The sequence below is a fragment of the Peromyscus maniculatus genome, chromosome 9 (assembly GCF_049852395.1).
Source record: "Peromyscus maniculatus bairdii isolate BWxNUB_F1_BW_parent chromosome 9, HU_Pman_BW_mat_3.1, whole genome shotgun sequence".
NCBI classification, from domain to species: Eukaryota; Metazoa; Chordata; class Mammalia; order Rodentia; family Cricetidae; genus Peromyscus; species Peromyscus maniculatus.
Genome location: NC_134860.1, coordinates 47,116,820 through 47,132,494, shown reverse-complemented (window position 1 = coordinate 47,132,494; position 15,675 = coordinate 47,116,820). Strand labels below are relative to the sequence as shown.

At 43.9% G+C, this 15,675-nt stretch overlaps 1 protein-coding gene across 1 annotated transcript in view; it reads left to right on the top strand.

Annotated features, from left to right (window-relative positions):
* Slc35f4 (solute carrier family 35 member F4) overlaps positions 1-4,921 on the top strand; it is a 247,696-nt gene extending 242,775 nt beyond the window's left edge. Inside the window, exons 7-8 of the mRNA XM_006991841.3 lie at positions 2,774-2,863; positions 4,483-4,921. Of these exons, the coding sequence (XP_006991903.1) occupies positions 2,774-2,863; positions 4,483-4,724 (332 nt within the window). The 3' untranslated portion in view covers positions 4,725-4,921. The remainder of the gene's footprint in view (positions 1-2,773; positions 2,864-4,482) is intronic.
* Positions 4,922-15,675: the final 10,754 nt, after the last annotated feature.

The window sequence follows — 15,675 nt, the reverse complement described above, 5'->3', positions numbered from 1 at the left end:
GGCTAAGTAGACTGTGTCCAGTTAAGGGCAAAATAAAGGTCACCTTCCAGGCGGTGCGGCGCACATCTTTAATCCCAGCACTCAGGAGGCAGAGCCAGGTGGATCTCTGAGTTCGAGGCCAGCCTAGTCTATAGAGCGAGATCCAGAACAGGCACCAAAATTACACAGAGAAACCTTACCTTGAAAAAAATTATTTATTTATGTATTAAAAATAATTAATTAAAGGTTACCTGAGGTCTTTCTCTTGGGCATCCTGGAACCCTGGGCTGTATGCCTCCCTGTGCTCCAGGCTCCCACTTCCAAGCTACTCCTCTACTGGTACCTGATGTGAGAGGAGTCTAAGATCCAAAGACCCCACTCTTCTCCTCCAGCCATTAAAGAGAGCACAACCCAATGCCCCGGTGCTTACTCTGAATAAAGCCAGCTTCCTTCTGCTCCTTCCACACACTGCCCAAGGCCAACCCCTCTATCGCTCCCCATTTACCCACCATGCTCGTCCTGCAGAGCCACCACTGACCTTCTCAGCCCGGGTGGCGTGGCGATGCAAATAGTATCAGCACAGCAGTTCCAAGAGAAAAATGTCCCGAGTCCCGCAAGATCCAAGATCAAATCGTTGACTGGCTCCTCTTATCCTACTCCAGCCCAGACCCCTCAGGGAAGCTCTTAAACTGAAAACAGTCAAGAGAAGGATCAAGCATTCATTGTTGGTCCCTGGAGTCGTACTTTCCAAGGCCGAAACTGTATGCTTATCATCTCTCATTATCTCCAAGTTGAGTGAAAATCAGTAACAACATTTGGAAGTTGATAGCATCCTAATTAAAAGTCCTCAGATCATTTCCTGGCCAGAAATAACGTAACCGGGAACAATCATCACCAAAACGTCACTTATTCTTAGCCACCCCTGTGCACACGGAATTTGTGCCTCCTGTAAAGCGGCCCTCCACCAGTGAGAGTCACTGGCACGTCTAGTGTGCCCTCCTAAGTAAGCTTGTCAGGCTGGGCCACCCGTGGCAGTCAGACCCTGGATTCTCCAAGCAGCCACACTCCACCAGGCCTGGTGCCAGCTGGCGATGCAGCTGCTCCATTAGACCCACCAGCGCACAGCGGAGTTCATTGTGCCAAAGCAGAGCTGTGACAAATTGAAGAGACAGCCTCTCTCCTGCATTATGGACTCCGGGCTTGGAGAATCCTCAGTGCTTTTCTCCCGGTGTTTTTATCTCCATCCCTCTCTTCTCCATGGGATTCACACGTGGTCTAGCTGGGACTAGTCTGAGATCCAGAGCTGAAACCTCATGTGTTCTCTGAACTCCCACATCTCCTGCAGCTATGGCCCTGGCCTGCCCTCCAGGGAGTTATCTTAATCCGGATGCAGGTCAGCCTCAAACATTCATCTGACAAATCTGAGTTGCATCTAAACTCAAGGTGAATCCCTCACTATGGAGAACACATTTAATTGGACATGCTTTTCCTTGGGTTATCAAAGAAGACTATTCCATCTAAAGAACCAAGAAAAAAGAGACAACATATTTCATGGAAGCTGGAGGCTCAATTCTGAAACACTGTGACATTCACTTAGAATGCCAAAATCCAATTCAGTCAATTAAAAGACAATTGAGGAATTTAGTTGAGCTTTAATGCATTTAGTAAATTCCTAACTTGTAAGAATTTTCTATATTTGACTCCATGCAATGAAGGGCAGACTCAGGATCCTGGAATATTCATTCACATCGAGCCTTGCCATGACAAAGGAACACTTACAAACCTAGGTCTTTGCTGTCATTGCTGTATGCTTGTGAGTCTTGGAGAGTCAAACGTACTGCCTCTCATCTCCAGGCACAAATGGCTCCAGATTGCTAAGCTGGTGAGCTTAATTATTAGATGGCAACAGAAAAATATACAACACCCTCACTAAAAATAGTTCTAGAACTTTCTTTGAGTCTAGAATCTTCAGAAATATGGGCAACATGCTTCAGCTGTGTTTGTAGAGACCATCTCATACTAAAGGACCTTTTGTACTTGTGAATACTCATCTCTACAATCTCTGAAGAGTTTAATTTAACTCTATTAAAATGATAGTCTATAATTTATAAATCTTGGAAAAGTATAATTTTGGTAATTTCAGATGGAGTTAGATGATCATTTTAAATAATGGTCTTTTAACTAAAGAAGTCCAAAGGTATTAATTAAAGAGCATCAACTTACTCTGTTTATTCTGTGGTCTGACCTTGGTCAATCTGTGCACAAGCTGGGTGGGAAAATCGTCCCCGGGCTCCAGAGAATTACACTGAGCTCATCCTCATTTGTCCACATGACCTTGAAAGAAGGGGGGGGGGGACACAGGCTCTGCGGTCCTTGGACAAACTTCTTTTAGACATTAGCACCAGAGCCTGTAAAGTGCCCCGGATTATGACTTAAATAGCAAAGGAACAAAGAAAGAAGCGTCAAAACTTCATCAGTCACCTGCTTTGAGCCTCTAGCGAGCCCCAGACTGTCCTTCCAGAGCCAACACGCAGTGTGGAAGATTGATGACTTCACCTCTTCCACACACTCTTATCAGCCAGCTGGCAAGAGTTCGGGCAGCGCTGGCAAAAGAGGACCCAAGAATCTGACTGATTCAAGCAAGTGATTCGTGCTCCCATGGCCAAAATGAGAAGATTAACTGAACAAAGGTGTAGACCCTTGAGAAAACACATTTAGCAAAGGTGTTGGTTCTTGTACATTGAGAGACAAGTGTACCAACCCCTTTATCTTGTATTTCTCCCTTATTTCACAGCATTCAACATCCTAGTGAATGTTGGAGTAGTACTGACATACCCGATCCTCATCTCCATCGGGACAGTGCTCAGCGTCCCTGGAAACGCAGGTACTGGTACAACGTGGGCCACATGTTTGCTCTGACTTGTTTCTTCTAATGGTGGAGAATAACGTCCCTTCCCTAGGAAGATGTTTTTAAATACCACGATGTGGAAGACAGCAGAGTACGCAGCAGATCTTAAATCTGCAGCTACAGAGGCTCTGTTTTGCTTGGTCGTGCTTTTAGAATTAAATACCAAATGTATCATTTGGGTTTCATGTAATCTCCCTGACAACCTAATTTCGTGGGTATTTTTAGAGGAAGTCCTATGGAAACAAAAGGCCTCTCAGCACAGGACTGTGAAGTCAACATCACTAATGAAAGTGTAAGCAGTGCACAGGGTGTCGGCTCCCCATCAGATGATCCCTGGGGAGTTCTGGAAGCTTCTGGCAGGGGAGGGAGGGTGCTGAGCAGGTGGCCCTCCAGGAAAAGCAATGTGTCCCGCTTCAAGGACAAGAGGAAAAGCTATTAATATTTTTCTAGGAAGTTTCTAGTGAAACCTGCCATTAAAACTAGTCATGGAAATTAGTTCTCTGGGTAACGATTCAGTTATTTTGACATAAAAATTCTGTGATCCCAAGTCTCTAGTAACCATCTTTCTTCAAAACAATTAGTCAGTGTTTGTTAAGCACTTACTATGTAATCAGGGCTGTGTACAAGAAAAGGGGAAAAAATTACATTGCTGTTCCCTTAAGAAACTTACAGATGAATTTGGAAAAGACAGTAGACATACTCAACACAGCTAGGACCTCTATGAAGTAATTTATTATTAAGTGTAAAATTGTGTGAGACAGACTCCAAGGGCTGTAAGATATTCAGAGGGAAACAAAAATCAGACATAAGCGGAGCTGTCAGGACGTCCATTTATCCATCCATGGATTCCTTTGTTCAACAAATAACTTCCGATGGGTTAGCACATGTCAGGAACCATGCTGATAATGGTGACAGATCCTGAATGAGGCGTAGTTTGCACCTTCAAGACCATGAAAGCAGCACAGAGTGGGAAACCAGAGGAACTGAATCATTCTAGCACAAAGAAACAGTTGCTCTGATAGACACTGGCATGAAATGTGCTGAGCACACACAGGTGTGACGTTCTTTAAAGGGTTCTTATGGGGAGCCCTTTGTGCAGAGGTCTGAAGAATAGTTTAGCGGAATGAAGTAGGATTCCAGGATCTGGGGGGTGGGTGGGGGAGTAGTTAGACAACAGTGTGAGTGTACTAAATCCCCTTTATAAAGCTGTTAATTTTAGACTATATAAATTTCAGCTTAATTAAACCCTGAAAAGGTATAAAGTCCAAGACAAGAACAGGTTTGACTCATTTAAAAAAAAAAAAAGGCAAAACACAGCAGCAGTCCAGTACACAGAAGAAAGGTGAAAGCATGTCCTGGGAAAGTGCTTAGAGAGGAAACTGAAGACATCCCTAAGTCCAATTGCATGGACCCTGGACTGAGCCTTACGCAAGTGTGGTTTACAGAGAAGGAACAGGAAGTCAGCATAGACAGTGATGGAGAATAATTATGGCATTTGGAGGTCTTGAGATCTACCCCTGGCTTTGGTCCCTGGTTTTCAGAGAAGCTCATGAACAATCACAGGGTGTGACTGGTGTGACATTTTCCTTCCCTAGCCGTGGATCTCCTGAAGCAGGAGGTGATATTCAACGTGGTCCGCCTGGCTGCCACCATCATCATCTGTATTGGGTTTCTTCTGATGCTGCTGCCTGAGGAGTGGGATGAAATCACTCTGAGATTTATCAACAGCCTGAAGGAGAAGAAGAGCGAGGAGCACGTGGAGGACCTGGCAGATGTCAGCGTGCACCTGCGGAGCAGAAGCAGGGTCAACGGGACAGTGTCCATACCGCTGGCTTAAAAGGACGCTTGGATGCACCTGTGTGTATATTCTGTGAATATAACATTTTCTCACTACCTGTACACTCAAATGACAGTATCAACTCGGAATTTGAACAAACCATATGTGAAATATTGCCAACAATAAAAGTTTACATTTATATGCATATCAAGGAACTGATGTAAATAATCATAATAAATTTTTTTTTATTAAAACGTATTTTCCTTGTTTTGTTTATCCTATTCAGAAGGACGGATGAATCACCACAATCCACACAGGTTCCTAAAAATACGACATTTGGTTAAATCATAGAATCTTCATCATTTTCTTAAGTGTTACTGAGATCTTTTCATTAAGAACTAGCTTTTAAACAGGAAAAACCTATGAAAATGATACCTATTTTACATTTACTTCAGCCTTGAAATCTGAAAGCTGAAAAGTCACTAAACAAAAACCAACAGAGTCCTTCTGCACACAAGACCTACGCTGAGAATGGTAAGGATATAAAGGCAGAAAAGACGCAGCTGAACTTTCAACATGCTTCGAGTAACATGCTGACATCTTTATGAGAGACGATGCACAGCGGTGAAGTGTTCTGGAGACCTCCCACATCTCTACAGCCCCTCACCACCAAGTTCCCTGCAAGACTGTTCTATCACGTCTGTCATGTCACGTTGTATTCCTATTCTCTCCTTACCCCATGACCCTTCACCCTCTGCCCCCACCATTGCTCTAGTTTACCTTCCATTAAGTCTCCAATGGCCTCTCCCGAACAAAATCATATTGACAATTTCAACTCTTTACCTCTTCAGAAGCAGTTGATAGGTTGATCTTCTCCCCCCTGGCTGCTAAAGAAGTCTCAGTTCTCAAACCCACCACCTTCTCGTGGTTCTCCTTCTGCCCTCCTCTTCCTAGGCTGGTTCCCTTGTCACCAAGCTTCTCTGGTCACACTTCTTGACTGTCTCCCTCGGGGTCTCCACTGTTCCCATGGCTTCAGCTGTTTCCAACATGCTGGTGACTTAAAAAAATCATTTTCTGCAAACCAAGTTTGTACTTGGAGCTTTGGATCTTATATTAGGATCTCTTCATCAGCTCACTTGGATACCTCAAATGTAGCAAAGCAAAGTCAGTCGCTCCTCTCCAGACCCAGCCCTCTCTCTTTCCTGTCTGGGTTACTAACATCATCCAGGGATCAGCCTCCATGTCGGCCTCTTCTCTTCACTGATATCTAACTTGTAGCCTTGCCTGTCTATAATCTCTGTAGAGTGCCTTTCTACTATAAATTTGTTTCTATCCCCTCTACATAAAATACACCAATGGCATCTCATTGTTCACAAAATCAGATCTAAATACCTTGACATGTCCTCCAAAGCTCATTATTGACTGGTCACGGCGAGCTTATATTACGGTAGCTGCCACTAGAACTTGGTGTTAATGGAAGTTATCTACACCTTTCCTACCTACTAGGATGTTCTGTGATGATGGACATTGTCTGTACCTGTCTGTACAGTCTCTATTTATGCAAGGACGTATGCAGTCTATCACGCTGTCTGAGACAATAGCTATGCGTGGTTATTAAGCATCTTGAAGAAACTGTATTTTCTATTTCAATCACTTACCATGTGCTGCCCATTCAGTTACCATATTGGAATCTAAGCAGAGAGCCTACTTCTGCTCCACTGCCCTGTAGCTGCCCTGGACACATGACACTATGCCTCTTTCTTACACCCTTTCCTTTCCCTCTCTCAGTGTCTGAGTAATGTTACCTTATTTACATTCCCTTATATTACCTACAGCTGTTTTCTTAAAGGGTCTTTTCTTACCCGCCCCCCAGTCTAAATAATGGGGTTTACTTAGCCCCAACATAGTACTGACTGCTTTCTGTGTCAGTCAGCTCTCTTCTGCTGTGACAAAAATCTCTGAGAGAATCAAGTTACAAGTAAGAAAGGTTTATTTGGGCTTGCTGCTCCAGAGGTCTCAGTCCACAGACAATTGGCCCTGTGGTTTTGGACCTCTGGTATCATGGTGGCAGAAGCACCTGGTGGAGGAGACTGCTCACCTCACAATGGCTGGAAAAAGGAGAGGAAGAGCCCAGAATTCCAATATCCCTTCAAAGTCCTAACTCAGTGACCTACCTTCCTCCAACTTGTCCCATCTCCTAGGAGTTTCTCTACCTCTCAATAGCCCCACAGTCTGGAGACCACCAACAGTTGGGATACACTTACTCAAACACTAGCGCTGTCTATGATCACTGCCGGCCTACTGTTCCGAGTTTCCAGGAGACCATGAGCTTTTGAGAGCAGGACTATGTGGCAATCACGGTTGTGTTCCCAAGTTTTAGCACTTACAGACATCCCATTCGAGAATGCATGCTCAGCTCTGTGCTGGATATCCTTGGACCTAAACTGTATGAGGTCCATCTTGGTGAGGGACAGACATTAGCACAGATGAGATTGTTTAAGTTTGGGATTGGAAGAGAGCAAGAGAACCATGACCTCCCTTATCTGTGCAAGTGTGCTGAACTGATAAAAGGGACTTGGACCCTGAGAGGCTGGTTCAGAGGCACTGAAGATACTCTGTGCTTCATAGGAAATTCAGGACAATAAATCAAGCATGTAAGGTCTCTGGCCCTCCCCACCTCCAAGTTTCCTAAAAGTGTAAGTGAGCCAATCCCTTGGCAAGAGAGAGGAACTCAGAGTGCCTTGCTGGCTGGGCATCATAATAAAAACCTTACTGTATCAAACCTTTGATTTTCCTGTTCCTTTTGGAAGGGGCAATTTCAGTGTTCTGGCATAGATAAATGGCATGATATTAAATCAGATAACAAACATTTTAAGCTCCAGAACATGTTTTAAGCTTTATGAAAAGTAGTACAAAGGAAATGTATTGTTATTAGTAAATCGAATTAGTTTGTTATCTACAAACAGTCACTTTTGGCTATTTAAATGCCATATTGAGGCAACCATTGTTCTTGCCTCATTAAATTACTGTTAAATTGTAGTAATCACTGCCTAACTCACTAAGCTTTATAACATACAAGACATTTAAAATTGCATTTTGACAGCTTTAAGCAATGAGTTGTCTTGCTCTTTAGCACGGTTCATTTTGAGAGATGGTATCCACTACCCTGGAGAGAACTCATTCAATATACAGTGGACTCTTAAAACTAACTCAGCCTATATGGATCCCCGGAACTAACTCAGGCTACTTGAAGAAAATGTTTCCATTGTGTTATTCCCTCGTTTACTCACACAAACATTATTGTTACTTGAAATTGGTTTTTATGTGAGATTGTTATCAACTGGTCCCTGCTTGACTCTAGGTCAGCACCGTAGGTTGGAGATTTCTATAATCTTAGAAATATTCTATATGTTGTAGTAAGAGAGGTGGATACACAGATGTGCAGGAAATAAGCTGGGTTGTAGGAGCTCACCACCTTTGCAGGTAAGTTATCACCCTGACAATTAAAGCAACAGCTTTAAACTTTAGTTACATCACCCTTAGGATTATAGGACCTCCCCTCTAATTCAGGTTCTTATAATGAAGGACAACCCCTGTCCTTGCTGCCTCCTCCTGGCCATCATGAGAATCAGAGGGGAGGCTCTGTCTTCAGTTACTGAGCAAAGAGGATTGTGTCTGTGTTGGGCCTTAACAAGCCGGCTGCAGCTGGGTCTTAGAAGTCACTGGAGGAAGAAAGACTAGTTAGTCCCTGTTCAGCACTCAAAAGCACCTTGCTGAGTTCTCTTTATGGAAGCATCGTTCATTTCTAGAATTCCAGAAGGCAATGGCTTCTGTGGATTACTGAGCAGCCAGTATAGTTCAGGGATAAGGATGCCCATGTGTGAACATAACAAGCACTTCTTCCAGAGTTGATTCTGGCAAATGGTAGGCTCTCCCTGGCCCTCGTCTTCAAAGTCAGCAAAGTAAGATAGTACTGTCACCTGAGATGACTGAAAAATTAAAATAACATGTTGAGATCTTAACAGACTGCCAGAGTCAGAGGCAACAACCCTGACAGGGCTTCTCTGCCTCCTTCTAGGTCCTTGTCCAAAACCTTTGCACATAGCTTGGCTCCCAGGCCTGTCCTTTGACCATTGGGCACATGGCACAGTGCCCTCCCAAAGCCACATAGCCAGCTGCTGAGCAGAGAATTCTACCAAAATAAACCAGAGAGACAAAAGAAGGCTGGCATGGGCAAACTTGGAAGAAGCAGAGCAGGCTCCTGCAGCATCCATGCCTGGTCCCTTCGGCACTTTGAGTCATAGCATTCATGCCCAGCCAGTGGAACTAATTGCCTGACAAAAAGACAGACTAGCAACTTCAGCTCTGAAATTAAAATCACTTCAACCACGTCCTGATCTCTTCACAAACAGATTATAGGCGAATCAATTTTGCTCATCCAGGCTTTGCACGCCTGTTAATTTCTTGCAGGCGCTTTGTCAAGATCCAGAGGACAAATGATTGGGAGAAGGACAATGTCTGAGATAAAAGAGCAAATGATGTAGCCAGCAGAGCATTAGAATGTCCTGATACTTAAGTACAAATCCTCTTTCTCGTGGATCCATAAACCCCTGTCAGAAACACAAAGAGTGTGTGATGCAGGCCCCGTGGTTTATCTCTGGCAACTGAAACTAGAAGGCTTCTGTTAACTGTGGTTCCATTTCGTTTTTTTAATTCCTCCTCCATCTCTGTGGCAACTGGAATTGAAGTAAAAAGAGAGGTTATAGTGTAGGGCACTAGTGCCAGGAGCACAGAGACAGAAGGAAGGCACACTTTAACGCTGGTTGGTAGCATGTCCCCATGTGTGTGCCACCAGAGCAAAGGAGCTTGCTTGAGACAGGCACCCCCCCCCCCCCCCCCGGATGCTTCCAGAGACTAAGGAATTACAAGAGCAAGGATTCTTCACCTCGGCTCTAGGAACAGAACCTTGGTAGGAACAAGAACTCTGATAAGATTTTCAAATTAGTAGGAACTTAGTTGCTTTATTCTGGAAGAATAAATTCAGAGACCTCTGTGGATCTGAAGGCCCATGGTCCTATACGATAGGCACTAGCTAGCCACATAATATCTCAAAATATGCCAAGTACTAACTGAAATGTGTTGTGTCAGACACTCTGGGTTTGGAAGGCTTTGTGGTTTTGCAAAAAATGTAAGCTGTTTCATATGAGCTTTGTACTCATTAGCTATCCGGACTATTTTTGGATATATTTGGCTAAGTAAAATGTATTTTAAAAGCAATTTTAGGGCTTGAGAGATGGCTCAGCGGTTAAGAGCAATGGCTATTCTTCCAGAGGTCTTGAATTCAATTCCCAGCAACCACGTGGTGACTCACATCCATCTGTAATGAGATCTGGTGCCCTCTTCTGGCATGCAGGCCTATATGCAGACAGACCATTGTATACATAATGAATAAATCTTTTTTAAAAAGCAATTTCATCTGTTTATTTTTTTTTATTTTTTAGTGGGGATGATTGGATCTAGGGCCTTACACATGGTAGGCAAGCGCTCTACCACTGAGCTACACTCCCAGTCCTATTTCTTTCTCTCTCTTTTTTTTTTTAACTATAAAAGAAAACATTTAATTTGGGGTTCATAGTTCCAGAGGATTAGAATCCACAGCTATCATGATGAAGAGCATGGCAGCAGATAAGGAGACATGGTGCTGGAACAGTAGGGGAGGGCATATCCCCATCCACAAGCATGAGGGGAAAGAGAGAAAGAGAGAGAACGCAGAGAATGGTCAGAGGCTTTTGAAATCTCCAATTCTGCACCCTGACATACCTCCAAAAGCACACATTTCCTAATCCTTCCCAAACAGTTCCATCAGCTGCAAGTAAAGAAGCTATGGTGGCCATTCTCATTCAAACCACCACATTCCACTCCCTGACCCCACAGGCTTGAAGCCACATCATCATGCAAAATTCATTTAGTCAAGTATCAAAAATCCTCATAGTCCTTCACAGTCTCAATAGGTTTTAAAAGTCCAAAGTCAGCAGGGCATGGTAGTGCATGCCTTTATCCTTTAATTGCAGCACTCAGAGAGCAGAGGCAGGCGGGATCTCTGTGAGTTTGAAGCCAGCCTGGTCTACAAAATGAGTTCCAAGACAGCCAGGGCTGTTACTTAGAAAAACCATTTCTTGAAAAACCAAAAAATAAAAGTCCAAAGTTTCTTCTTAAACATAAGGCAACCCCCTAACTGTAATCCCTTATTAAATAAAAAAGCAAAACACATTCTTCCAACAAACAATGGCACATATTTCTTCCTAATATAAATTCAGTTTTTCTTTTAGTTAATTGTCCGAGACTTCCAGAATAGTGTTGAGTAGGATTGATGGGAGCAGACACTCTTATTCGTTCAGGTCTCAGAAGGAAAGCATTCAACCTCTTGCCATGATACTAGCTGTAATTATCTTGTATATGTTCTTTGCTTTTTAAGGAGGGCTCCTTCCATCCTATTTTTTGTGAAATAATATTGTAAGAAGCTGTTGGATTCTCTCAGATGTTTCTTATACATCTTCTGAGAGTCATATGATTTCTTTTTCCTTCATCCTATTGTGAATTTTATCCATGGACTATTTCACGAATATATTCCTAGAATAAACTACGTGTGGCTATAATGTATTTTCATTTTGGTTTTTGTCTTGCTCTATAGCCCAGCCTAGCCTCCCACATGATCCTCCTCTCCCAGCTTACTAAGTCTTGCAATTACAGATGTGCACGACCCCAGCTGGCTTGTTTTAGCCTTATGCGTGTTGCTCTACTGTGGGGCGTTTACCCACCAACCCCACAGCTCCCCAGGGTTTTCTTGAGTGTGAGCAGCAGGAAATATTAGATAGAAGGATTTATTGTGGAGATAAACAGATAGAAAATAAAGGATAGCCTCGAGAGGGCCTGGAACCTTTTCCAATGGCCCTGACTGTCTCTGCCCCAGGGTTTTTATAGAGACGCCAAGGGGTGGAGCAAAAGACCTCCTCCCCCAGCACAGCCAAGTGCAGGCCATCTCAGACACCTGCACTCAGGCCTGTGGTCCTGATCATCCTCTATGTGGACCTACTAGGTAAAGCCACGAGGAACCCGAGAATGGGCTCCCACACTCTACTTGATTTAGTAATACATAGTTGAGAATTTTTGTAATCATGCTTGAGAAATATGGTCACTATTTGTTTTTTCTTATAAAATCTTTGTCTTGTCTTGATATTAGAAGGATGCTGACATCCTCAAACAAGCTTGAAAGCACATTTTCTACTTAAATTGCCTGGAGTGGTTTTTGTAGAATTCGTGCTAATTCTTCCTTTTTATTTTTTTTCATAATATTTTTATTGATTACTTGGAAGTTTCACATCATGAACCCCGAGCACACTAACTTACCAGTCCTCTCAGGTCTATGTCCCCCTCCACTGTTGAGACCTCTCCCCGACCAAAAAAAAAAAAAAGAAGGAAAAAAAAAGTCCAACTGGTGTTGCCAAGCCACGGGAGCACGGTGCAACTCCCAGTGGCCAGTCCCTTAAAGAAAATTGAATCCTTCCCCACCTGTATCCCAGCCAGAAGCCATCAGTTGTGACACTTCAGCATCCTTATCACAATTTTTAAGAGTTCTCTTCCATGGCTTTCTGTCTAGGCTTGCCTAGACTGTTACCTTTTTTTTTTTTTTTTTGGAGGGGTTTGTCATAGAAGCCTTCTATGTCCCTTTCTCAACTGTGAGTCTGCAATCATCAATACCACTGCAAAAGTAGCTCCCTTGCCCTTTACAGTCAGCAGGAGCACATATCATGGATTTCCACATGGTGTCTGGTGTCAACACATGCCATGGACCTCAGCACAGTCTCTGGTGCCATTACAGACCACGACATCAAGCTGGCCCTCAGCCACTGCACAGACCATGGACCCCATCACAGCCCCACGTAGCAGCACAGGCCAAGGACATCACCATGGCCTCAGGTGGCAACATAGGCCATTTACCATCAACATGGCCCCTGGCAACAGCATGGCCCACATCAACATCCAGCCCTGTTTACTTTTGTTGAATGTAGCAACTAGAAATTTTCAAGTCACGTAAGTGACTCACATCTGTAGCTTACATTGTATTTCTGTTGGCTGACGCTGCTCTACCGGGTTAAGAATCACTTTAAGGTTGTATTGGTTTATTAGGGCTGTTATAATGAAATATCTGGGCTTAAGAAACAACACGTATTTCTCACAGTTCTCAAAACTGGGAAATCCAAGGCCAAGTAGGCAGTACTTCCAAGTCTGGTGAAGGCCTTCTTCCTGGCTCGTCGAAGGTGTCCTCTCAGTGTGTTCTCAAGTGGTGGAGGGGGTGAGGCAATCCTCCTGGGCCTCAGCCCCTTTTATAAAGAAACCAAGCTTCTGCCGGGTGGTGGTGGCACACGCCTTTAATCCCAGCACTCGGGAGGCAGAGCCAGGCGGATCTCTGTGAGTTCGAGGCCAGCCTGGGCTACCAAGTGTGTTCCAGGAAAGGCGCAAAGCTACACAGAGAAACCCTGTCTCAAAAAACCAAAAATAAAAAAGAAAGAGAGAAAGAAACGAAGCTTCTTTGTGAGAGCAGAATCCGCGATCCCCTCCCACAAGGCTCCCCTCCTTAGAACGTGTTGGGGGTTGACATTTCAACGTGGGGATTCTGGAGGACAGACGTTTGGACGCTAGAGGAAGGAACAGTGGGAGACAGCAGGAAGGCGGAGCTACCTTGGAAAGATACGACTTGATCAGGATCTGTGAGTAAAGGCAAAATGCACTGAGCTCTTCTTACTTCAGATAAATGAGAGCTACTAGCCGTGGGCAATGGACAGCAGTAGAAGGATGGCTGTTTGAACCAGCAAGCAGCTGGCAAACTCAGAGAGTCAGAAGTAGACTGAAACTACCAAGGAATGTTGATCTGCTACCCTTCTTGCTAATGCAGAGTGGTAGACATTACTTTGACTAATGAAAGGTGAAAAGACCCTGGTGAAAGTTAGAGCACAAAGGGCTGGAGAGATGGCTCAGAGGTTAAGAGCACTGGCTGTTCTTCCAGAGGTCATGAGTTCAATTCCCAGCAACCACATGGTGGCTCACAAGCACCTATAATGAGATCTGGTGCCCTCTTCTGACCTGCAAGTGTATATGCAGACAGAACACTGTATACATAATAAATAAATAAATCTTTAAAAAAGAAAAAAGAAAAAAAGAAAGTTGGAGCACAAAATAAGACATGATGCTGGGAGAAACACTTTGACTTTAGATGTTATAATTAAGTTGCAAAAGAGAAGGTGACTGAATGCCACACAGTTGCCTACTACTCTTACAACAACAATACACAAGGACTTGATGCCAGGAGCTGAAGAACCAGCTCAGTGGCTAAGAGGATGTGCTGCTTTGGCAGAGGACCCAAGTTTGGGTCCCAGCATCCATGGTACACGGCTCACAGCCACTGGTAACCCCAGCTATGGAGAATCTAGTACCTTTTTATATACTCCACAGTTAATTGCACACACACACACACACACACACACACACACACACACACACATTTCCAGACTCATGGCCTGGAATTCTGGGAAAGGTAGGGATCATATCACTGATAAAGTATTTATCTTAGTTACTGTTCTAGTACTACAATGAAACATTACAACTAAAGCAACTTATAGAAGAAAGCCAATATATTGTGCATCCTAATAAACTTATCTGGGGTCAGAGGACAGAACAGCCACTAGATAGACATAGAGGCCAGAAAATGGTGGCACACACGCCTTTAAGCCTATCACTTGGGAGGCAGAGATCCATCTGGATCTCTGTTAGTTCAAAGCCACACTGGAAACAGCCAGGCATGGTGACTCACGCCTTTAATCCCAGGAAGTGATGGCAGAATGCAGAAAGGTATATAAGGCGTGAAAACCAGGAGCAAGAGCCTGCTTAAGCTCTTTGGCTTTTAGCAGCAGTTCAGCTGAGATCCATTTGGATGAGAACTCAGAGGCTTCTAGTCTGAGGAAACAGGATCAGCTGAGGAATTGGCAAGGTGAGGAAGCTGTGGCTTGTTCTGTTTCTCTGATCTTCCAGCGTTCACCCCAACACCTGGTTCTAGGTTTGTTTTTATTAATAAGACCTTTTGAAATTCTTGTTACAGAGGCTTGCTTACAGTTTAAGAGAACTAGACAATTACCATCATGGCAGGGAGTGTGGCTGCAGGCTGACAGGCATGGTGCTGGAGAAGCAGCTGAAAGCTCACTTCTGATGAGCAAATTGCAAGCTAAGAGAGAGACAGAGAGACAGAGAGACATGGAGACAGAAAGATACAGAGACAGAGAGAAAGAGAGATGCCTATTATGACATTATCTTTTCCAACAAGGCCACACCTACTCCAACAAGGCCACACCTCCTAATTCACTAACTAGGATTCAAACATGTGATCTATGGATACCATTCTTATCCAAATCACCACATTTCACTCCCTGGCTCCCATAAGCCTATATTCATATCATAACAAAAAATGTATCTAGTCCAACTTCAAAAGTTCCCCAAGTCAATAATGTTCCAAAGTCTAAAGTCTCTTCCGACTTGTTCTGACTCCCGACAGTCTCTTAACTGTAACCCTATGAAATCAAAAATTGAGCTACATACTTCCAACACACACAGAATATACATTATTATTCCAAAATGGAGAAAAGTGAGCATAGTGAGGAAATACTGGGACAAAGTAAGACCAAAAACCAGCAGGGCAAATTCCAAATAAATCCTGCAACTCCATGCCTGACACTAAAGGGCTTACTAGATGGCTCTTCCCCTCCAGATTTTCTGACTGCAACACATTTCTCTCCCCTGGGCTGTTTTCACATGGTGTATGCAGCTCTCCTTGGCAGGGACCCCATGGCACTTGCATCTCTAGCATCTTGGGGAATTCAGTGCAATCCAGGATTCACCTTCCAGATTCACAAAATGGCCTTTCTGGGCCTCCATGCAGGGACACCCCCGTCATATACCTGAC